Source organism: Prunus mume, linkage group LG5, assembly GCF_029339155.1.
Source record: "Prunus mume cultivar Tortuosa linkage group LG5, ASM2933915v1, whole genome shotgun sequence".
In the NCBI taxonomy this organism is placed as follows: Eukaryota; Viridiplantae; Streptophyta; class Magnoliopsida; order Rosales; family Rosaceae; genus Prunus; species Prunus mume.
Genome location: NC_142702.1, coordinates 3,033,228 through 3,056,905, shown reverse-complemented (window position 1 = coordinate 3,056,905; position 23,678 = coordinate 3,033,228). Strand labels below are relative to the sequence as shown.

The 23,678-nt window shown below is 39.2% G+C and overlaps 1 protein-coding gene across 1 annotated transcript; it reads left to right on the top strand.

The window, feature by feature from the left end:
* Positions 1 to 5,431: 5,431 nt before the first annotated feature.
* On the top strand, positions 5,432 to 23,279 carry LOC103330598 (uncharacterized). Its single transcript, XM_089052249.1, has 5 exons — positions 5,432 to 5,765; positions 18,326 to 18,817; positions 20,733 to 20,876; positions 21,786 to 22,207; positions 22,689 to 23,279. The coding sequence occupies exons 1-5, from the start codon at positions 5,432 to 5,434 to the stop codon at positions 23,277 to 23,279; spliced, it is 1,983 nt and encodes a 660-aa protein (XP_088908375.1).
* Positions 23,280 to 23,678: the final 399 nt, after the last annotated feature.

Sequence of the window (23,678 nt, the reverse complement as noted above, 5' to 3'; positions counted from 1 at the left end):
TGTCGCCAGCAACGGCTCCCTAGACTTAACTCAGCCCTTGTGGACCTTGTATGTGGATGGCTCTTCCAATGCCCAGGGATGTGGAGCTGGCCTCGTTCTCATATCCCCGCACAAGGTTGCCCTTGAGTACGCCCTCCGCTTCAAATTCCACGCCTCCAACAATGAGGCTGAATATGAAGCACTCTTAGCCGGCCTTCGCCTAGCCAAGGAAATGGGCGCCAAGCAAATCCAAATATTCAGCGACTCGCAGCTTGTTGTCCACCAAGTCAACCAGGACTTCACGGCCAAGGACATCTCCATGACAGCCTACCTCCAACATACCCGCCACCTGCTTACAACTTTCAATGCTTATCTCATAGGCCAAAGGTGCCACGCTCTGAGAACAGTCATGCTGATGCATTGGCAAGGCTAGCCTCGCGATGGAGCAGGCATAGGTCGAAACATCCACATCGAGTTCTTGGACCAGCCCAGACACGGGCACCACTCATTTGTGTCATTGATCAAAGCCCTACATGGATGGACCCCATCACTCAGTTCTTGCGAACTGACACTACCCGCGATCCTGAAGCGCGGCGTGTTCGCTATCGTTCGCCCGATACTTGATCATCAATGGTGCCCTATACAAGCGCGGCTTGCCTCCCCTACCTTCGGTGCTTGACCCCGAGGAAGGTACCTATGTCCCGAGAGAGATTCATGAAGGTATCTGTGGCAACCACTCTGGCGCTCGCTCCCTAGCACACAAGATCATTCGGCAGGGATACTTTTGGCCATCACTTCACACCGATGCCTGGACCTTCACCCGGCGTGCGATAAGTGTCGGCGATTTGCCAACATCCCACAACTTCCAATGAGCCATTGACAGCCATGGTCACCTTGGCCATTCGCCCAATGGGGACTTGACCTCATTGGACCTATGCCCGAGGGCAAGGGCCAAGTCAAGTATGCAGTTGTAGCTGTGGACTACTTCACCAAGTGGGTTGAAGCTGAGGCCTTAGCCACCATCACTGCAGCCCGCATTGAAACTTTTGTTTGGCAAAACATCGTCTGTCGCTTTGGCATCCCCAACACCATCGTTACAGACAATGGCCGGCAATTTGACAACGCAAAGTTCAAGCAATTTTGTGCCAACCTCAAGATAAAGCTTTGCTTCGCCTCCCCAGCCCATCCTCAATCTAATGGCCAGGTGGAAGCTGTGAACAAGATCATCAAGAAAACTCTAAAAACTAAGCTTGACAAAGCTAAAGGTTGCTGGCCGGAGCTACTCCCGAAGTTCTCTGGTCTTATCGCACCACCTTCCGGACCTCAGCAGGAGAAACACCTTTCTCTCTCCTTTGGTACCGGCGGTGGCACCAAAGTGGAGATTGGCCAGCCACATACCGCACCTCCACCTATGAGGCCGAGGCCAATGACGAGCAGCTAGCCCTGAACCTCGACTTCATTGACGAGCTTCGTGACCAGTCCAACATGCGCAATGTCGGCGTAAACAAGCGATCGCTAAGTACTACGACTCCGAGTCAAAGCCCGTGCTTTCAAACTTGGGGACTGGGTCATGCATAAGGTTTCCTTGGCCACCAAGAATCCCACTGAGGGTACCTTGGGCCCAACATGGGAAGGTCCTATGAGGTTACCAAAGTCTGCCGCCCGGCACTTATCAGCTTCGTGACACCAAGGGCAAGACCTTGCCTCATCCTTGGAATGCTGATCACCTCAAGTACTACTATAAGTAAAACTACCTAGACTCTAGGCTATTATGTTTTCTTATACTTTGGTCTCGAGCCTTGACTCAACCAACTCTTGTACTTTTTGCCTTCCGGCACATATTTAATGAACGCCCGACCCTGGCTCATTTTCATCAATCACATGGTTCCCATTTTGCCAAGCACAATTGATATCAAATGACAACAAGTCTCATATCATAGCACATCAATATAACCTTGCCCCAGGCAAGGCAAAATGTTCATACATAACCAAAATAAACATCAAGTGTTTAAACTAAAAAGCTAGAATACATAAAGAAGGCAACGCCTTCAGACTCAATCGATGGAGCATCCGTAATGGCTGGCTCCGGCTCTGCTCGAACGCATCGGTGGTACGACTAGATGAGGGAGGCTCGCCACTCGTGTCAGTTAATCTCCACTGAAGGGTTGAACATCGCCACCCTCTCCTCCCAGCATCGCCACCATCCGATCCATGATGTAACTCCTCACTCATCCGAGCCCCGAACGACTCGATCGCCGACCCGGGCAGCAGCTACCTCCTCGGTCCTCGACCGCCAGCTCTTCCACCTCCTGGCCATCGCCGCTTCGCAGCACCAGTGGTGTTCTTCTCTTGGATGGCCTCCGGGCCTCCGCTATCTTATCCTTGGCCATCTCATTGCGCCTCTTCAACCTCTCGATCTCCTTATCCGCCTTTAGCCATATTCACGATACATCTCGCCAGTAGGCCCGCAACACAAAGCATGATCGCTAAAGGCAAATTGAATTATATGAACAATGTCTTAAGGCAAGCCAACTTACATATGCAGGTCGGGAGCGTCTTACGGGCCCGATCTGCATAGGAGGTGGCCGGGTCCTCGCCAGAACCTCTGGTCACTCTTCACGCCTTCCAGAAGACGTTCACCAAGGGAACCTCCTGCCGATGCATGGCGAGTTCACCTCATTCTTTTGCCGACGCAGCCCAGAGAAGTCCACCTTCTCTACCCCATCGGCGTAAACATCATCCATACCAAAGGGAAGCTTGGCGGTGCTGCGGGTCAAGGGAGGAAGCCTCGGCCCTGTCCCCATCACGCTCCGTGAGCTTCCTCCAGCTCTTTCTTTCCCAAGGCACATCGAGACTAGGCCCTCATCATCTCGGGACGCCTCCAGCAGCTGTTGGGCACCCTTCTCGCCTTCTTGGCCCGAGACTCCCTCAAGGCCGTGCATCTCGGGATCATCCAGATCCATGGCCACCTTGTGCTCCCCCTTATGATCCCCGCCATCGCACATCAAAAGCCAAGTCCGGTTTCAACTACAAAATGAATCATAAGACAAACAACAACAGTGGACCTGTACTTACTCCCTTGCAAGAGTCCGACTGTACAGTTCTTCTGGGTGACTAAGTTTCTACGCCACGCTGGTCTCCGACAACGTGACCTCACTCTCTCAACCTCGCCTTCTCGCTCCTTGGAGATCGGTCCCCACTTCACCGAACCTGCACCACAGTTCAGATATCAACTTAGCCATTTATGCTTGCACAAGCAAAACAATAAAACATAAATAAAGACCCAAGCGTCAAAACACTACAACACAACTAGTCTTAGAGGATGGGGCTAAGGACCTATCGACCGGAAGTGGGTTGGAATATGTCCGAGACGGTCTTCCCTGGAGGACACTCCCAATCACAATAGGCCAAGCACCACCTGTTCCGCCAAGACTTCTGCGTGCTTACATGCCCAATAAAGTAACCTCTCTCCTTTGCCTTGAATTGGCTTGTACCACCAAAGGTCCCCTGTTGCTTGGAGATCGAATACAAGTACATAAACTGCTCAAATGTTGGCTCCCCCAACCCAACCAACCACCAAGCAATGTAAACTCCATGCAGAAGTAGCCAAAAGTTGGGATTGTATTGCCCAGCGCATACCCCAACTTGGCCAGCATCATCTGTACCCAAGGATGAAACGGTAGCCCGAGACCATGCTTTGGTACATATCGGTGAATATCATCACTGAACCCTCCGGAGGATATCTCACTACATCCGTGGCACTAGGTAACCTCAGGCCCACATAGGATGGCACACTATAATCTGTCCGAAGCTCAACCAACTTGGCTTCTGTGAGTGTATTCCGATTCCCAGCGGACACCAACCCGGATGTCCACCCCTGCGGTGAAACCATGGCTATACCCACAGACTCTGATGGTGATGTCTGATTGCTCGAGCCCACCTCCGGTGTATGTGCCAAGGCTAGAACCCGATCAACATTGGCTTCTAACACTTTATACTTCTTCTGCATCTTCCTATATGCCTCTGACCAGACTCTACTGATGGCCCAGCCATCTCACCTCAGCACTCCCATCCTAGCTTCTATAAGCCCTTCTACAAAACTATCTGTCTGGGAACTCTCCTCTTCAGAACAAACATACTCACTGGCCTCTTCACTCTCAGACATCTACAACATGCAGAAACAAGACAAAGGAACTAATGCACATGCAAAGAGGATCTAAGCACAAAAACACAAAATTGGACAGCCTCTACATGCTTTTTGATCTAGATGCATACATTCAACATGTTCATACTCATGCTCAAGGTGTTCATCATACTCTTCAACATGTTCATACAAAAAGTTGAATTTCATTTCAAGAATTCAAGGGAAATGAGGTCTAACCTTGTTTGCACCACCACCAAAATCTCACCAGAAATCTTTTTCTCCTTCTCACTTTCTGACAATCTTTCTCACAAAATCTCCAAGTATGATGCCTACGTCACTCCAAGTTCCTATTTATAAGGCCCTAGGGTTACAAGAGAAACCCTAGCACCCTTTCACCTTCCCTCCCAAACCCTAGGCCCTAGGGTTACAAGAGTACCTACACAGCATTTGCAATTTCATTAGTCAAAAACCGAGGAGGAAGTTGAAGGGACCCAGTTAAAGGTTTAGCTCACAATTCAATTTTGCTAAACTACTTTCTAAGCCCAGCCAGTACATGGCTAAGCCCAAATTTGCCTTGGATAAAAGCCCAGGCGTCCTAGTCCAGGCCCAAAGTCACGGGCCCAACCCCACATCCACCCAAATTTGCCCAACCAAATAGCTATAATCGGGCTCCAAACCACGAAGACCCGGCTCTAATCGGGTCACCAAAGAAGACACGAACACCCTTGCCAACGGCAAGGGTTATGTGGCAACAAATTGAGGGTGGCGAAATGTCTTACCTAAAGGTCACCAAGGCCTAGGCCCCCTTGCCAAGAGCACTCTCACCTTGCCCAAGTCCTTGTCGAAATCCCCAAATAGCCCAGCTCCCTAAGCCCAGCCTTGCCAAAGGCCTTAGCTCCCAGCCCCTATTTTCAAAACAAAAAATGTAGAAAAGGCCCAGCCCTTTTTCCCAAAGCACCATGCCGAATCCTAGGCCACTTGCCGAACGGCAAGACCCATGAAAAGGCAATATGGGGCTCACAAAATCCTAACTTTGCTCAAACCACCGACCAAATTTCAAGCGGACCTAGCTCCCAGAAACCGGTGATTCAATTCCAAGTTTCTTGCCGAAACAACATTTAAAGCTCTTACTGTGAACAATTCTCGAGCCTGCAAAAAATTGATCAAGACACCAGCACCAACGTTTCAACAACTCACGGACCTAGGCCTCCTTGCTCAGCCTAGCTTGGCCTCAAAATAATACCTTGTTGCCACAAGCCCAGCTCCAAAGCTTGCTGAAACGTGAACACCCTCGATTCACTGACAACAATGACAAAAGACCCAAGTCGAATTGGATCTCTTGCGAAGCTATGGCGACCGGTTCCAATTCTTGCCGCAATCCAAGTGTCGGCTCCAAGGATCGACAACAATAGACGCCACTTTCACACCCCGCTAACACCTGCAACACCGGAGGGATCAGCCAACTTGCCAAAGGACCGGCTCACCAAAATCAACCAAATTGCTGAACGGCAAGCAACATGCGAAATGGAGGCAACCAAAATTCCTTACCTTCACAAGACCGGCTCCGTGCAAGGATTGCGAGGCCAAGCTCAAGCTGCGAAGCACGACGACTCAAGTCGAACGTCAAACAATTTGATCACGGGTTGAGCAAGAAAATCGAGGGCTTCACAAAGTTCCCATTGCTTTCTTCCGAAAGCCCAGCTCTAAATTTCAGCCCCAGACTTACCTCAAGCAATTTGATCAAGGCACCCAACCTCCCAAGCCCGGTACCCACTTATCAAATCTGCCCACTCCAAGACTCTAGCCAAAAAGAAAAAACAAAGGAATCTCAATTTTCCGATCCACCCTCACAGCTCCGGCTCCAACTCCACGTCCTCTTCAAAATCAGCCACGGTGCCCGGCCCCTTGTTGACACAACCCTGACGAAGCTAAGCTCCACTCTTGCCGACAGTTCACGAAAATCACAATGCTAAATCACCCACCCCAGCTCCGATTTACTCAAGACACCCACCAAACACCTAGGCCACTTAGCTTGCGAACGGCAAGCACCGTTGACGGAAGGGAGACACCGATCTGCCACTCGGCTCAACTTGCCGAAGTTCACTCAACTGACTACTCACCAAGACTTGCGGCACTTGCGAAATGGCGGATAGCCCACCCCACTTATGCTAGGACACGTGAACCCCAACCTCCAATCTCTTATTGTGTAATCGCTGCGGACAACAAGAACCATTGGTTAAGATCAAATTACAATTTCCAGCTCAGCACCTATTTTGGCTTCAAAGACTTGAGCCCAAAACAAAAACAAACAAAAAACACCAAAAAATCAGACCGCTCCCACCCCCAAACTAAACCAAGTCCTCCTTGCCCGAACGGCAAGGCGTCTGCAGAAACAATTGAAGGCTCATCAACATTACGCACTCAACGGAGAGCCCGGCTCGAGCGGCACAGTCCAGCCACAATGGCGGCCCCAGGCTTGACTCAAGGCCAAACTCCTTGCAAGCGGTGCTCACACCGTAAGGATGCTCACGGCCCGAGCCTCCTTGGAAGATCGGCCTAGCCTCCCTTGGAAGATCTCGCCTAGCCTCCCTTCGCGCAGCCCGGCTTCCAAATCTGCTCGCAGATGTCTCGAGCCCGACCTCCTTGCCGAATCGGTGCGCAGAAGAATCTCGAGCTACCGAACGCAAGCCCGTTCCTTCCAACGAGGCCTCTAAAAACTCCAGTCACCTCCGCTGCTCGGCAAGGGTTGACCAAAACACATCCGGGCAACTCCCCGACCCAAGCACGAACTCTCACCACAGGGCTGAAGGCTCATTCAGGCTCGGGCCATTCTTCTCTTCTCATCACCCAACTCTTGCTCCTCCCAATCTAGAGTCCCGACACTAGGAATTTTCAAACTACTTTGGAGGAACTGCCGACAATGAGATGCCTAGCTCAAGACTACCGGGCGAAAATAAGGGACTTGGCTCTGTTGCCATGCACCAGCTCCACTTCACCTCCTTGCCAAGGTCCGAACACTCCCGGCCACTTTGGTTTTTCGTTGTTTTTTTGAAAATGGTCCCAGCTACTACTACCGAACGGCAGTGTTGAAAAACCTTATTTATTGCCCCCTATTTCTAACCCTAGGCCCAGGGAACCCAGCCCTTGTTTTGGCCAAGACACATACATCTCGAGCCAAGCCTCAGGTCTTGTTGACTCCTTGCCGAACGGCAAGGAGCATTCAAACATATGGAAGCTCACGCGCAAGCTTTGGGCACTCTAAAGTCCAGCTCACCACAGGTCTAGCTCCAAAAAAGGGGAGAGCCAAACCACGGCCACATACCCGGGTCCTTGCCCAAAACAAGGACCTTGCCAAGGCCCAGCCTACCCAAATGGTCCCAGCCACTCCCCTTGCAAAAGGGAATCAGTGGGCCCATGCCCCGCCATCTTTGCTCACATCGAAACCACTTTCTTTTGCCTCGGCAACCAAGCTCCACAAGTCTCACTCACAAGGTAAAAAAAAAAAAAAAGGGTTGGGACTTTTGCAAAAGGAGCATTCATTTTTTTTTTTTTAGGGAGGTTCATGTGGTTCTCCCTTGCCAAAGCCCACTAGAGCCTTGCTGCCTAAATTCCCAAGCCCAACCTTGACCAACAAAAAGCCCGTTTTTCTCTTAAAATTCCAAGGCCCCTTTTTGGGTTTTCTTTTGCTGTGAATTTGTGGCCCAAGTCCCTATTTCCTCACCACCTATCCCTTTGGTTATCAAATGAAGGACCCGGGTCATACACACTAGGGCCCACAAATTCTCTTACTGAAGCTTCAAAAACCCAAGTCTATTTTTCTTTTAAAGGTACCCAGCTACCAACAAACACTAAGGCTAACACAGCTTTTCTTATACCTTCCAAGTGTTAACGCCACTTCTAGCTTGACAACTTGGGGGACTAGGGACTGCCCTACGGCTCCCACTGAACCTGGAATGCTCGGTCATGATCACACAAAAGCTTACAAGTTCCCAACCCAGAAGTCACTTCTTGACCGCGAACTTGGGGACTACTGTTTACACCATAATCAACCGAGCATATCCAGTCTCAAAACAACTATCACCAAGGCAGACACGCCTTCTCTCCTGCCGAAGGAAGACACTCTTCCGAGGTGCCAAGCACTGCCGAAACTCCCAGCTGCCAAAGCTCACAAGCTGTTAAACCTAATTCTCATGACACGTGTCACCACCGCGGCAACTTGCACAGAGTCCCACATCGGAAATCTACACCAACCTCCCACTTTCACTTCCCTATAAAGGGAGCAGTACCCTAGTAAGAGGGGTAACTTCTTTTCGCCTTTTACTATTACTCTGCAAAAGTTACCCTTCTTAATGACTTAAGCATCGGAGAGCCTTCACGGCACCACGGTGCTGGGCTTGACATTGCTTCCTATTTTGTCTTCGCAGCTAGCCTTTATTGAAGGCCGGACCCTTTCCTGCTGAAGGCAAACCTCTCTAAGTTGACCCTCTCCGAAAAAGAGCATCAACAAGTCGCACCATCAGTTTCTTTGATTTATCAATTGGGAAATTTAACAAAACATGGAACGAGTTCCAACCTGTTTTAATAATGACAGACTTCGGCATGGAATAAACTCAGACCGATATAAATAAAATAACAATTGCCAAAGGTCAGACAAATGAGTTCGATGGAGCTCCACCCTGGAATAAACTCAGAGTCTTATGAGAGGTCAATAGAAAATAGATATCATATTCAGAGCCACGAGGTTGGTCCGAAGGATTACTTGGGCTTGTTATGAAATTTTTTTAGACGAAAACTAAAGGAGGTTGTTGGTTCAATTTTTTCTTTCTTCAAATATTTTTTAATAGAATTTTAATACAAATTCAAATACAAGACTTCATGTACAGAAATAACTGCTTTTAATCATTTGAGTTACAAGCTCCTTAATATTCCTTTTGAGCTACTATGTATTGTTGATCTATTGCATCATTTTCTCTTTATTATCATTGTATATAACAAGGGAGCTGATTTCCCCACTCCCCTTTCCTCCATTTACACTCCATTTTGCTTTTTAATACTTTTAAATCAATTTTGTTCTTTCTCTTTTTTGTTCTACCCTTACCCTACATTAATTTCTTTTTTACTTCACTTTTATATTATTATTTTTTCTTTATTCTTAATTTTCCAACTTACACTCCGTTTTTAGTATTAAAGGGAAATAAATAAAAAAACTTAATTTCTTATTCGATTAAAGGAAAAAAAATATTGAAAATCAAAATAGAGTGCAAGTTGGAAAATGAAGTATAAATAAAAAGAATACAAATTTATAAATAAACCCAATCCTAGACATGTATTTATAAAAAAACCCAAGCACTATTTAAACATAGAAACACACCCAAAATCAACCCTAAAGTCAACTTTTTGGGTGTGTTTATAAATGAGTTTTGAGTGTGTGTAATGATGGGTTTTGGGTGTGTTTATAAAGTGTTTTGGGTGTTGGGTTTTTTTATAATTTCAACCTCCATTTTGGGTGTTTTAGTGAAACTCCCTTAAAAGAACTAATATAAAAGTGAAGTAAAAAGAAATTAATGTAGGATAAGGGTAGAATATGAAAAAGAAATAATAAAATTGATTAAAAAGCAAAAAAGAGTGTAAGTGAAGAAAAAAGGAGTGGGAAAATCAGATCCCTATAACAAAAACCTAAACAAGGAAAAACAATAAGTGAAGAAAAAGGGAGTGGAGAAATTGTTTTATTAGTCCCTGAATTTAGACCTGATTTACATTTGAGTACCTCAATTTCCAAAATAGTTCCCGTGGTCCTTTAAATTTAGTTTCGTTATGACAAATGGTCATGTCGTTAATTTTGTTAAATTTTCTGTTAAATGCAGGGGCAAAATGATATTTTTGTATCAAAATTGATTAAAATATGAATAAAAATTTAAAATTAAACTCTCTCTCTCTCTCTCTCTCTCTCTCTATCCCGATTCTCTACTCCCCCCAAACTTTTTTTTTGGTTGGTTATTTATTTGATTTCTTTTATTGTTATTTTAAAGAAATGATTTTTTATTCATTTTTTGGTTTTAATATAAAAATACCATTTTGCCTCTGCATTTAACAGAAAAAGCTAACAAAATTGACGGCATGACTATTTGTCCAAACGAAATTAAAGTTAAAGGACCACGGGAACCATTTTGAAAATTGAAGTACTAAAATGTAAATCAAGTCAAAATTTAAGGACTAATAAAACGATTAACCCTTTAATTATCATTATCCAGAAGTTTTTTTTGTCGGAACACAAACAACGTTATATTATTAAGTACAAAGAAGAACATGTATTTAATTAATGTCTGACTAATAATTTATAGAAAGTGGACCAGAACGTTGTTATATTGTCACGTCAGGCTTGTTTCCTTTCCTCGTACAATGTCTTCTCCTGTCCTCCTTTTAGAAAAAGTTCCCAAATCTTTTCGACACTTTGCATGCCGCTGTAGTCGAGGCCGGGTCTGAGGAGTGCCTGCCAGGTACCCCATCTCCACACAAAGCAAATTTCTATTTCTTTTTTTAGTATAGAATTTTGTGCTGCATAATTTCTCTTTGTTATTTTTTTACTTTTTTTCTTTGGAAAAGAAAAATGATGATCAAACTGACATCTGAATTACGTGGCAAAATTTTTGGACATGTAGGATTGAAATAACAATCGGAGATTGATCTTTGAGCTTAATAGCTAGCCTGAGGCCCTGAAGGCAAAGCAAAGGTATATCTACCTCTCTTGACGACATGCATGTGATGCATGCATGCTCACTTTTCTCTTTTCTGCCTTTACATTAGTTACATACATACACATGGAAAATACAAAGGAACTAATCTTATTCATCGCATGTTTGCAGAGCAATGGGACAAAGAAATCCCGGAGAAGGCCAAATTCAGCTCGACATAATGGCTATGATTCCACCAGCAGATGCAGGTCAGACTCAGAGCATAATTCAGGCATATACATGCGTGTGCCTCGCATTTTTTTTTTTTTATTTATATAAAAAACAAGTCGGTTTAAAACCAAAAAAAAAAAAAATTTCATTTTTGGAAAAAGTCAAAACTTTTCAAAAAAGACAGAAAAACCTCTTAACTTTCAAACCAAAGACATGTAAATATAAATGATTCATTAGGAAATCTAAAAATAAATAAAGACATTTTTGTCCACTTTGACTTCTTTTTAAAATATTTCTCTCTCCTTTGGTCTTTTTCAAAATGTCACTTTTTTTTAAAAAAAAAAAGATGTTTAAGATGCACAGGGGACAAATAACAAAAATACTTTAAATAAAAGATAAAATAAGTGAATCAAGCATACATCGGAATAATTTTTTCACTCAACAATATCATTCTATAATTTCTCCTCATAATGATTAGATTTCTTTCTGATGCAAGTTAAAACAAGGCTTTTCAGTTCCAATGGTCCCTCAATTTATACCTGATTTGCATTTTCGTCCTTAAATTTGCAAATTGGTTGTGGTTTCCGTTAGCAATTTAGATCCTCTGTTACATTTTCTGTTAAATTTAGAGGTAAAAAAGTTATTTTAGCTAAGTCTAACCCCATCACTCACACCAACTCCATCACTCCCACCACCACTATGTATCCAAATCCACCATTCCCACCACCATCAGTGAACCAAAAACAAAAAAAACAAAATAGAAATTCATGCACCAAAACAAATCAACCTACAACACCAAATAAGAACAAATCAAGCAATGGATGAAAATACGATTTTGCCCATTACAAAGAAGTTGAAATACTTTTCTGCCCACAACATGAAAATGTAACGGGGAACCAACACCGTTAACGAAAGTGAAGTTAGGGGACTACTACAACCATTTTATACATTGAAAAACGAAAAAGCAAATCGGGTACAAATTCAAGGACTATTGGAACTAAAAAGCCTTAAAACATATTTACTATTGCTCCGTGTGTCAGGCGGGCGAGAAATTTGTGCTAGGGGAGGATGAAGACTTTATGTACATATATTTGGTGTTTATATGTACGTGAAGAAAATTTCGGATTAAATTTTTATTTACATTATTGCCCCATGTTCTCACCTCTCTCACCCATATATATTGTCTACCTTAATATATGTGTTACGTATATGGTTTTTATTTTTGTTTTTGTTTTGTTTTTGTTTTTGTTTTTGTTTTTGTTTTTGTCAAAATATATGTATATGGTTAATTAGACATATTACCCCGTGTCATTCAACGTATGATGAATCTGGGATTCCATCTGCAGCAAATGTTGGAAGCAATAATGGTAATCCAACGGGACCAACCCCATTTAATATACCATGGCCTTTTTTGCGGATCCCTTCATTCCGTCGTCGCAAACCAAGTAAGCTTTTTCTAAATAAGCAATTTTTTCCTTTTTCATAAATTTCTTCGCATGTAACTTGATCATCTATGTGATTACTAAAAAACACTAGTATGGAGAAGAAGAAGAAGAAGAAATAAAAATAAAAATAAAAAAGACGAAGAAGAAGACACAAATACAGAGGGGAGAACAAGAAGAAAAAAAAAGATGCATCATGGGCCAATGATGCTACGCGTGCAGCATGGCTATAAACAAAATAAAATTCAATGATTCATACTCATATATTTTTTTGGGAGTTTCACTAAAACACCCAAAATAGGGGTTGAAATTATAAAAAAACCTAAGCACTATTTAAATATATAAACACACTCAAAACCCATCATTACACACATTCAAAACCCATTTATAAACACACCCAAAAAGTTGACTTTGGGGTTGATTTTAGGTGTGTTTCTATGTTTAAATAGTGCTTGAGTTTTTTTATAAATACATGTCTAGGATTGAGTTTTTTTTTAATGCGAGATAGACCATATTTTTTGTACCACAATTGTATACCATCTGATGTGGAAAATGATGTGGCATGCCAAATGCTAGGGTAGGGAGACCATCTATTTGTACCATATTTGTGTACCAACTGATGTGGCTGTTGAGTTGGCTATGCCACATCATCAAATGAGTTTTTAATATTTTATTATTTTTTTAACTTTCACTTTACAGACTCATTTAAATCACATTAAAATTATTAAAACTTTAAAAAATATCTCCGCTCTCTTCTCCTACCTCCTACCCAGCCAACCCTCTCTCCCTACTCAATCCCACCTTTCAGCCACCCCTCTCCCGTCGCCCATCCTTCCCTCAGCCATACACCAGTCATTGAGTTTGTTAGATTCTCATTGTAGGTCCCAGATCTTCAAATGGGCATTCTTGATTAGATAATGTTAATTTATTTTTGCCATTATTTCACACATTCCTAGAAATCATTCAAGTGCAGTCAAGTTTTGAGTTTTATTGATATTCTGAGTATGTAAACCAGATCCTGAAATGGGTTTTTGATATCTGATCTTGGACATTCTGAAAATTTGGAAACAAACAAACCAAAGTTGTTGTTGTTGGTGGGAAATAGATGGCTCATCCGATAGACCATGGGTTTTGTACTAATGGTGCTGTGAGGCTGGTTTTTGTTTAGTGGCAGTGTGTTTGGTTGGGTACACTATACGTCCATCTTTGCACTGGAGCTTGAAGGAGAAAGGTTCCTGCCCTCAGTGTCCTTCTGATTGTTCAAAAGATTTCAACCTTATACCTGTAGGTGAGATTCACTTTTCAATGTTTGTTTGGGAAATCTAGTGTATGGTTGAGGGTAGGTACATGTACAAGAGTATGGCTGAGGGAAGGATGGGCAACGGTAGAAATACTACGACCTCTTATATCCTACTGGTGGCTTTAAATTTGAAGGGTGAGGTTTCAACGAGTAAGGAGGGAGAGAGGGTTGGCCGGGTAGGAGGTAGGAGAAGAGAGCGGAGATATTTTTTAAAGTTTTAATAATTTTAATGTAGTTTAAGTGAGTCTGTAAAGTGAAAGTTAAAAAAATAATAAAATATTAAAAACTTATTTAATGATGTGGCATAGAAGTGTGCAATGCTCCTCATTTCTATAGCCATTCATCAGTTGGTAAAACACAAATATGACACAAATTCAGATGATCTCCCTAGCATTACTCATTTTTTTAGGCTTAATTGCTACAGTGCATCATGAAATATTGGTCAAATCTCACTTTACCCTCTTAAAGTTGAAGTAACTCACTTTGCCCGCTTGACTAAGGGTTTGATGTTCCACATTGTCCCCTACTATCAACTCCATCCAAAAGTTCGTTAAGTTTGATGACATGGGAAGGGTGTTTTAGTAATTTTATGCACTTAAGTCATTTACTCACCAATTTGAGTGAGTGATGTGGCACCTCGAGCATGGATAAAAAAATTCATTTATATTAAATCATTAAAATTATTTTTTAAGAAACAATTGAAGAAAAAAATAGTCAATGAAAAAAAAACCTGGGACCCATTAACCTAAACCCACCTCCGATTTCTTCTCAAGCGACCATTGTCCCCTCCTGCAGAACCAGAAACCTTCCCACCCCCTCCTCCTCGATTTCTTCTCTGCTCCCCTCTTTCCCCATCGAACCCACCCAAACCCATCTCTCTAGCCCCTACCAGAACCCAGGGTGCAAAAGAACCCAGAGGAGATCGTTTTGGCAATCGAAGGCAATGAATTGGATGAGTAGGGTTTTGGCATCGGGGTACTTGTGGCGGCCGAGGAGAGGTTGGAGGAGAGGATGAGGGGTTTAGGTTAAGGAAGGAGCGTGGGCCTAGGTTCTATTGGAAGAATGAAAGGAGAGCACTGGGCTTGTTTGCTAGGGTTTTGGTGTTGAGAATGGAAAGGAGGAAGGGCTGCGTGAGGTAAGGAATGTAAGGTTTAAGGGGTTGGCATCGGTTAAGAGGCTGATTATGGTTTGGAGCAATTGGGGTTGGGTTAAAGTTTAAGTTGGGTTGGCCATGGAGATGTGTGAGAGAGTGAGTTACAAAGTCTCATAATGTTGAAGAAGAAGAAGAAGAAAGGGTTGCGGTTTTGGACAGAGCCAGGGTAATGAGAGAGAGAGAGAGAGAGAGAGAGAGAGAGAGATTCAATTTTTTTAAGTTTTAAATTTTAAGTTTATATTTTAATTTTTTAAAGTAAATAATGTTCTTTTATTTTTTTAATGCATACTGGAGGTGGGCTCCACTTTGTCACATCACCCACTCAAATTGGTGAGTAAATGACCTAGGTGCATAAAATTACAGGAAACACTCTCACCACATCATCAAATTTAACGGATTTTTGGATGAAGTTGATGGTAGGAGACAATGTAGAACATCAAACTTTGGTCAAAGGGCAAATTAGGTCACTTTAATTTTAAAGGTTAAAGTGGGATTTGACCAATGTTTTATGGTGCACTGTAGCAATTAAGCCTATTTTTTAAATATTGAACTTAAGTGTTATTGTATACGGGCTTTGCGGGCTAGGCTTTTATAGGTAGGCTGGGTTGGGTGTTTTTTGAGCTCAAATGGGCTGGGCTTATGGGTTGGGCTATGCTTTAAGAACCTTAGTCTAAAGAATGTGTGGGGTCGGTCCATAGCCCACAACAAGCCAGGCTGAGCTTTTCTTTGATAGGCTGGGCAGCCAACCGTTAGTCGATGAGCCCATGGGCCAAATTATGACCCCAGTAACATGCACTTGTCATTAGGTTTTTATTTTTTATTTTTTATTTTTTATTTTTATTTATAAAGTGAAGGAAGTTAAGGTTTCAAAAGAATTTTAGTTGCACATCAAATCTTACTTCCGTTTGGTTTTTATTTTTATTTTTTATAATATAATATCATTTAACATATTTATTAAAATGACGTAGTTTTATTTCCAATTTTTTTTTAAATAATATATTTTTTTCCAATAATGAATCTCGTATTCCATCTGCAACAACAGGACCAACCGAATTTAATATCCCATGGGACTTTTTGCAGTTTCCTTCCTCTCGTCGACAAACACTTGGTAAGCCTTTTTCATTTTTTATTTATTTATAAAGATTATGCTATTGTCTCTGTCTCTCATATTTGAGTTTAAGATAGTTTTGCTATCTTTTGTACTATTTTACGATGCTTCTATTTTATACAACCCTCTGCTCCAATTAAAAAAAGTAACCAAAAAAAAAACCATAAATTTATTGGCATTTGACTTGATCATCTAAAAGCATCCACAATCATGCTTCTTATTTCTTAGCTAAAATTTAGTTAAAAACACAAAAAAACTATTTTAAGAGCTCTATAAAAAAAATTCAACTCCAATCCTACTCCCTAATTTGGAGAGTCATAAATGCTTTACTTCTAATTGTCATTAATGCTTTACTCCTTTTTAAACTTAATTCTTCATTTTACAATAAAATTTCATATTCAAATAATGAATATTGCCAAATAATTGTAAGTTTAATTGTTATTCAATTTTGATATTCTATGGTTTTCTGCTTTGAAAGAATATGCTGTCAAAATAAGAAATCATGTGAAAAGAATATACATTTTTTTAAAGTGTTTGTTTTTTGCAAAATACCTACAAGGAAAAGAATTTTTTTTTAAAAGGTGTTTGTGTGTTGCAAAATATCTATAGCGAAAAAAAAAAAGATAAGTGCTCATGCTTTGCAAAACACCTACAGTGAAAAGAATTGAAAAATATATAGTGTTTGTGTTTTGCAACAATATAATGCAAAAAAAAAAATGATAAAATTAAAGACATCATTAAATAAATGCTTAAAATAATAATAAAATATAGTAACATTTAATTATGAAGAGTCACTAGGAGTCATTTTTTTCTCCTCATATTTAGGAGCTCCTAGTGGTTTCTCTATTTTAGGAACTGAATAACGAGCATGGTTGGAGGTAGGTTTTTTCAATTCCTCCCTAAATTTTAGCTAAGGAGGTGATTTAGAGAGCCCATTGTGGATGCTCTTCATTACTAAAAAAATTATCAAGATTGACTTCTTAATTGTACAAGAATAGATTTTCATCATAAAATAAGATGGTATTTTGATTAAACTTATGTGTTGGATTAAGTTTTGATGGTGTTATATGGTTTTTCATTACTACATTATTATCAATTAGCTTCCTAACATGCATTCATGAGCCTATTAATAGGCTTTCAATTTTAGCATTATTTATAGAGAATTTTGGTTGGACATAAAATATTATTTTCGTTGTTTCATATTATAAAGGAATATTATTTAATGTTTTTGTCTTTTTATTTATTTATGATATTTTTTATTGAGAGAGACAATAATATACTAAACTATCACATACAATACGAATGCTAAGACTTGAACACATGACTTTTCCTAGAGGAGCAATTACTTCAAACTATTACACTAGTTGGTCATTTGCACGTTTTTATCTTTTAAAAAAAAAATAGTCGTAGCTTAATATTATTGAAAAACAATATTATAATGAATATGATGAGATTCTATCTGCAGCAAATGTTGGAAGCAATAATGGTAATCCAACCGGATCAACCCCATCAACTATCGAATTGGATTTGTATCCATTCGATTCCTACGAGCGTCCCACACCAAGTAATCCTCTTCTATAGAAGTTTATTTATTTTTATTTTTTCCAGAAATATATCTTGGCAATGGCATCATGTATTCATTACTTAAAAAAGGTTCTTGAATCTTTAGTTATTTATTTATTTATTTACTTGTTTTTAACAACAGACATTCAAAATAAAGTGTTCTAGTGTGACTTCAAATACTTTCAATACACAATATATTTTAGTATTTTAATCACTATTTGATCTAATACTTGTGGCTTTCACTTTGTTGGTGAAGGTCATGAGCCCAGAACTCATGTAAAAGAGTTATTTGTGCTGTTTAATATATAGAAAATTCCTACTTTCATCCAAATAGGATAATATATTTAAAACAATGAGTGTTGCTATTTCTACGATATTTATGACCCTATTGACCACCTCTCTAATACTACAGATGGATTCCACATATAATCAGCAAAGCGGTCAATAAATGTGGTACAAATATTATTACCGGAGTTTATGCAATATGTATTTTATATTAAGGATTGATTATATACTTCTAATTTTAGTTGTTGAATTGCATTCATTAAAAATGTTGATAGTCTCTTAGATGCAATTCAATTGCTGAAATTAAAAATATTTAACCAATTCTTAACTTTAAATACTTATTGAAGAATGCCTATATCATTGAAACAAGTAGCTAAAATATTTGAAATGTACTGTCAGTGACCATTTGGTCTAGTGATACCAGTAGGTGATAACAATAAACTTTTAAGGTGTTTTGAACTTGTTATGTACAGAAGAAGCAGAAAATCCAAATTTATGTGTACCCCTGTACAGAGCTGCACTAAAAAATGACTGGAAAGCGGCAAAAAAGATCATAGATAAAGAGCCGTCTATAGTGCGTGCCAATATCGCACAGGGATCGTATACTGCACTTCATGTTGCAGCCGGAGCGGGACATGTTCGCTTTGTGGAGAAGTTGATGGGTATGGCGTTAACTGATTTGAGACTGTTAGACGAAAGAGGAAATACTGCTTTTTGTGTAGCTGCTGCCGTTGGAAACGTTAAAATTGCTAAAATTATGATGCGAAGGGATCCAGGGCTGCCAAGACAACGGGGTTTTGAAGGACATACGCCACTCTATATTGCTGCTTTGTTTGGACATCAAAAGATGGTGTCGTATCTATATTCTGAACCCACATATAGAGATTCACAAGAAGATCTGCCCAGGTTATTTTTCACAAGCATAGATAATGGTCTCTACGGTAAGTTCCAACGTTTCTGTCCCTAGCGTGGATTTTTAATTAGAAGGGTATTTTTTTTTTTATATTCAATTTTATACAAACGATAATCTAAAATTATTTTAAATTAAATTAAGGGTCATTATGCAATAGGCCCTTGCAACTCTAATAGTCTATACAAAAATTCATCTACTTATTTTCTTCCAACCAAAACCCAATTTTGAAAACGGATGCCATGAAGGATAAAAGTTGCCCATTTCTTTTTACTTATTTACAAAACCCTGCCATTTTTGTTATCCAACGATTTTTCCTAAACAATCCCTAATATCTAGCCTTTCCATTATTATGGTGTTGCTTGGACTCAACAAATCAAAACATTCTCATAATACATATATAATATATGTTCGTTCATAAATAATATGTATATATATATATAGCTATACATATAAACCATAATTACATATAATAATTTACCTATACATATTTCGTAGTAGGTATATTATTCAAATGGTAGGTATATTGGATGACATATAATACCTAAATCCTAATCGTAAGTACATTAAAATTTATGTACGTATGTTGGATGTCGTATAATGTAGGTATATTGGAATAGATAATTAGGTACACTTTTTATAAATTAAAAACAGGTACACTTTTCATACTAGGTAAATTATATTTTTCATAAAACAAATAATAGGAACATTATTTTTTCAACATAATTAGTATGGCAGTACTATTCATAAAAAATTATAAAGCAGATTATTAGTCATGTATAATTCATAAAAAGAAAATAACATAAACATTTTTATTAAACAAACCAATTACCTAAATCTGAATTTATTGTTAAATTTTTAAAAAAATGTTTCCAAATTAATTCCTACATCCATTACAACCATTTGGAATACCTTTCCAAATTCAACATCTGTCATTATATACAATCCAATTAAAACTATTTCCATATTGATTCCTATATTAATATACCAAATGCAATAATTGGCTTAGTTTGGGGTATTTTTGGAATATGAAAAGTACAATAAATCAGATTTTATGCTTAATTAGGTAACTTTGCTGAGCTGGATCCTAGTCATGGGTTTTTATTTATACAAATTGGGTATTATTTATAGGAACAAAAAGTGAAGGGTTGTAGTTGTAGGTACGACAAATTACATTTGAAGGATGTAAGCCAAATTTACATATAAATTAATTTAAGAAGTAAGTGATTCAAACTTGAGTGCAAAGAGACACGCTCACAGTCTTTGGGTTGACACATGTCATGCGTATGCGGTTGGAGGGAGTTTGCGCCTAGGGAGAAAAAAAAATACAAATTTATAAATAAACCCAATCCTAGACATGATGCACTATTTAAACATAGAAACACACCCAAAATAAACCAAAGTCAACTGATAAATGGGTTTTGAGTGTGTGTAATGATGGGTTTTGGGTATGTTTATATGTTTAAATAGTACTTGGGTTTTTTTATAATTTCAACCTCTATTTTGGGTGTTTATTAGGATGTGGATGAAAAAGTGGGTGAATAAAGATTGAGGTTTACTAGTTAGCCCAAAAAATAATGGTGCTCGTCTATGACTGTTTTTATAGGAAGTGTGTATGCTCATAAATATTTTTATTAGAAGAGCGTAAAAAATAAAACCACTTATTAGAAGAACGTTAAAAATTTGAATCTCTCATCCGAGGTCCAAAGTTTGAATCTCTCATCCCTTACATACACAAATGCACACAATATTGATGGTGAATTTTTTTATAAAATAATAAATTAATTAAACATGGCTACAAAGGATATAAACACCCACAACAAAGTTATCCATCACTATAAACATTTAAAATGAGGCAGAATTTTGAATAATATTCATTGTCAGTTAAAAATATATGCATCAAAATATCCCTAAGTAATGTGGCATGCGCATATGAGTGCTTGCAGGTTTAGCCTCAAAATTGCTAGAAGAAAATAAGGATTTTGCTTTAAAACGTGATCGTAATAGAAAGACGGCCTTGCATTTATTGGCCCAAAAGCCTTCATCATATCCACGGGGAAGTCCAGGAATATGTGCGAACTTCAAAAGATGTGAGTTTAGACTATATAAAGTATCGTGTTCATTAATTTTGTTGGTCCCAATTAGATGTCTTAATGATTTTAAATTTGTCTGATTTTTTGCAAAGATGATCTATGAATAAAGACTTGAAAGATAGTTTGGATCGTTAAAAAATAATTCGTATAGTACCATGAATGGTATCCCTCAAATAAAATTTAAAATTATTTGAGGGATCCTTCAATGGAAGGAGACCATCTATATATATATATATATATATATTCTCTTATGTTGACATCCGGACGTTATTATCATGCGGACGCCATGTATTTTGTACTACCCCTCTCTACTTTCCTGCCTATTTACAATAGCATCCGCACGATAAGAACGTGCGGACATCTGGATAAGAGAATAATTGTATATATATATATATATATATCATGCATTGTGTTTCAATGATCTAAACCATTTAGTTTTTGGATATTCTCAAAGATCATCTCTACAAAAAATGACTTGAATCCGAAACCATTTGGCCATTCAATTAGATAGTTATTATAGTGTTTTCTTGAAATACGTACCTTGTTCGTCTATTTTGTTAGTCCCAAATAGGTGCCATGATTTTCAATTTGCGTCATTTTTAGCAAGGATGATCTATTAATAAAGACTTGAAAAATAGACGGTTTGGATTCTTGAAATTTTTTATTATTATTATTTATTTTTTGTAGGGAATCCTAAATAGTATTTATTTTAGGGATCTCTCAATTGAATCTCTCTCTCTCTCTCTCTCTCTCTCTCTCTCTCTCTCTCTCTCTCTATATATATATATATATATATATGTACGTGTGTGCACACGCGCAAATTAGTGCCACCATTAAAAAAATCCATATTTTGTGTTCATCACAGAATTAAGCACTGACTTTCTTTCACCATTACTACTACTACAGATTTTTTTGGACATAAAAATCCAGAACAAGCTTTAGTCAAACAACTCTGGCTTGAAGTTGCAAGAGAAGGAAAGGCAACGCTAATTGATGTACTAACAAGTCCTTCGCATCTATTGTTTGACGCAATGGAAATAGGAAATTGCGAGTTTGTAGCTCAGCTTATTTACGAGTGTCCTGGTCTGGTATGGGAAAGAAATAGCAAAGGATGGACCATAATACATGCAGCAGTTTGGCATCGTCATGAGACTATCTTTAGTTTAATATATGAGGTAGGCATTGTCAAGAATGTGATAGCTACCTTTAGAGACAAGGAAGATGGGAGCACTTTACTTCATTTAGCTGCAAGATCAGCTCCGGTAAGTCAGCTGAACAGACAAGCTGGAGCAGGTTTTCAAATACGACGTGAATTATTATGGTTTGAGGTACCTAACTACACGCATACTCACTCTCTCTCTCTCTCTCTCTCTCTCTCTCTCTCTCTCTCTCTCCTGTTTTAATTAGGACACTGCTTCGCTTAATTATTACATATAAAGAGCCATACTCCGTGCCGACAAATCATAGTCTGACATATGCAAAGTAGCTCATTAAATTGCAAACAGAAAAGTTTATGTACACCCGTTCGACTGTGATTTGTCTACAAAGGGGAATGGCGGCTAAGTAGTTTTATTTTAAGGAAAAAGCTTGGCTCTCCTTAAATTAATGTACCAATTGTTATAAAATTGTTCACTGTCTGCAGAAAATTAATACTCATAGTCGTACGATATTGCATCCTTGACTAATTTATCATAGAAGTTTCTATAAGTTTCACCATGATCTTGATTTTACTTGTCTAGTTAACTAATTGAAATTGTATTTTGTATACATGTTAACACTGCAATTAAGCAACCAATCTGGCATATGCAGGAGGTGAAAAAGATTGTTCAACCTTCTTATATACAGATGAAAAATTCAAAAGGCGAAACACCTCAAGAATTATTTACTTCTGAACATGCAACGTTGTTAAAAGATGGACAGACATGGATGAACGGGACAGCACAATCATGTACAATCGTATCAACCCTCATCGCTAGTGCTTTATTTGCGGCAGAAGTTACTGTTATTATGGGAAATCATCCAGTTAAAACGGCCTCGTTTCGAATTTTCATCATTTCAGATGCAATAGCATTTTTGTTGGCCTTAGCTGCAACGTTAACGTTCTCGGCCATCCTCACCTCACGCTATGCTGAAAGAGATTTTCTTAGTGCCTTATCATGGCGGTTGAAAATGGGACTCGCATTGCTCTTCTTTTCTATTACAGCCATGATGATTACATTTAGCTCGGCTTTTTTTATTGCTTACTGTGGTAAGGACGTCTTCTCTATTCTCGTAACTGGATGTGCAGGTGTGCCAGTGCTTTTATATGTTTTCCTGCAGTTTCCCCTTCTCAAGGACATATTTGCATCCACGTTCTCTTGCACGTCTATATTTAAACAAAGTGAACCCGTGCTACTTTAATTAATAAGGAACTCAAGAATAAATGTATTTAAATTTGTTTTCCCAGTATGTGTTTACTTGAATAAAATTTATTATCATCCTTCGGTAATGAATTTAACTAGATACTTGATGATCTGATAATGAAAGATTTTTCATCTCTAGCTCTTCTATGGAAGATTTTCTTTTTTTACTATTTCTTTAGTTTGTTTACAAACTAATTATAACACCAAACTATGTGGGTGATAAGTTTGGGAGAGGATATGCTACCCCCATTTTCTTAAATCGGTAAATAAAATTGTGGGAATAATTTTCTATATTGATTTAATTAGCCTAAAAGGCTTGATATATAGAGTTTTTCTATTTAAACCTTGCACTTCTCTTTGTTCATCCCATATTCTAAGTTCACCCCAACTTCTAATT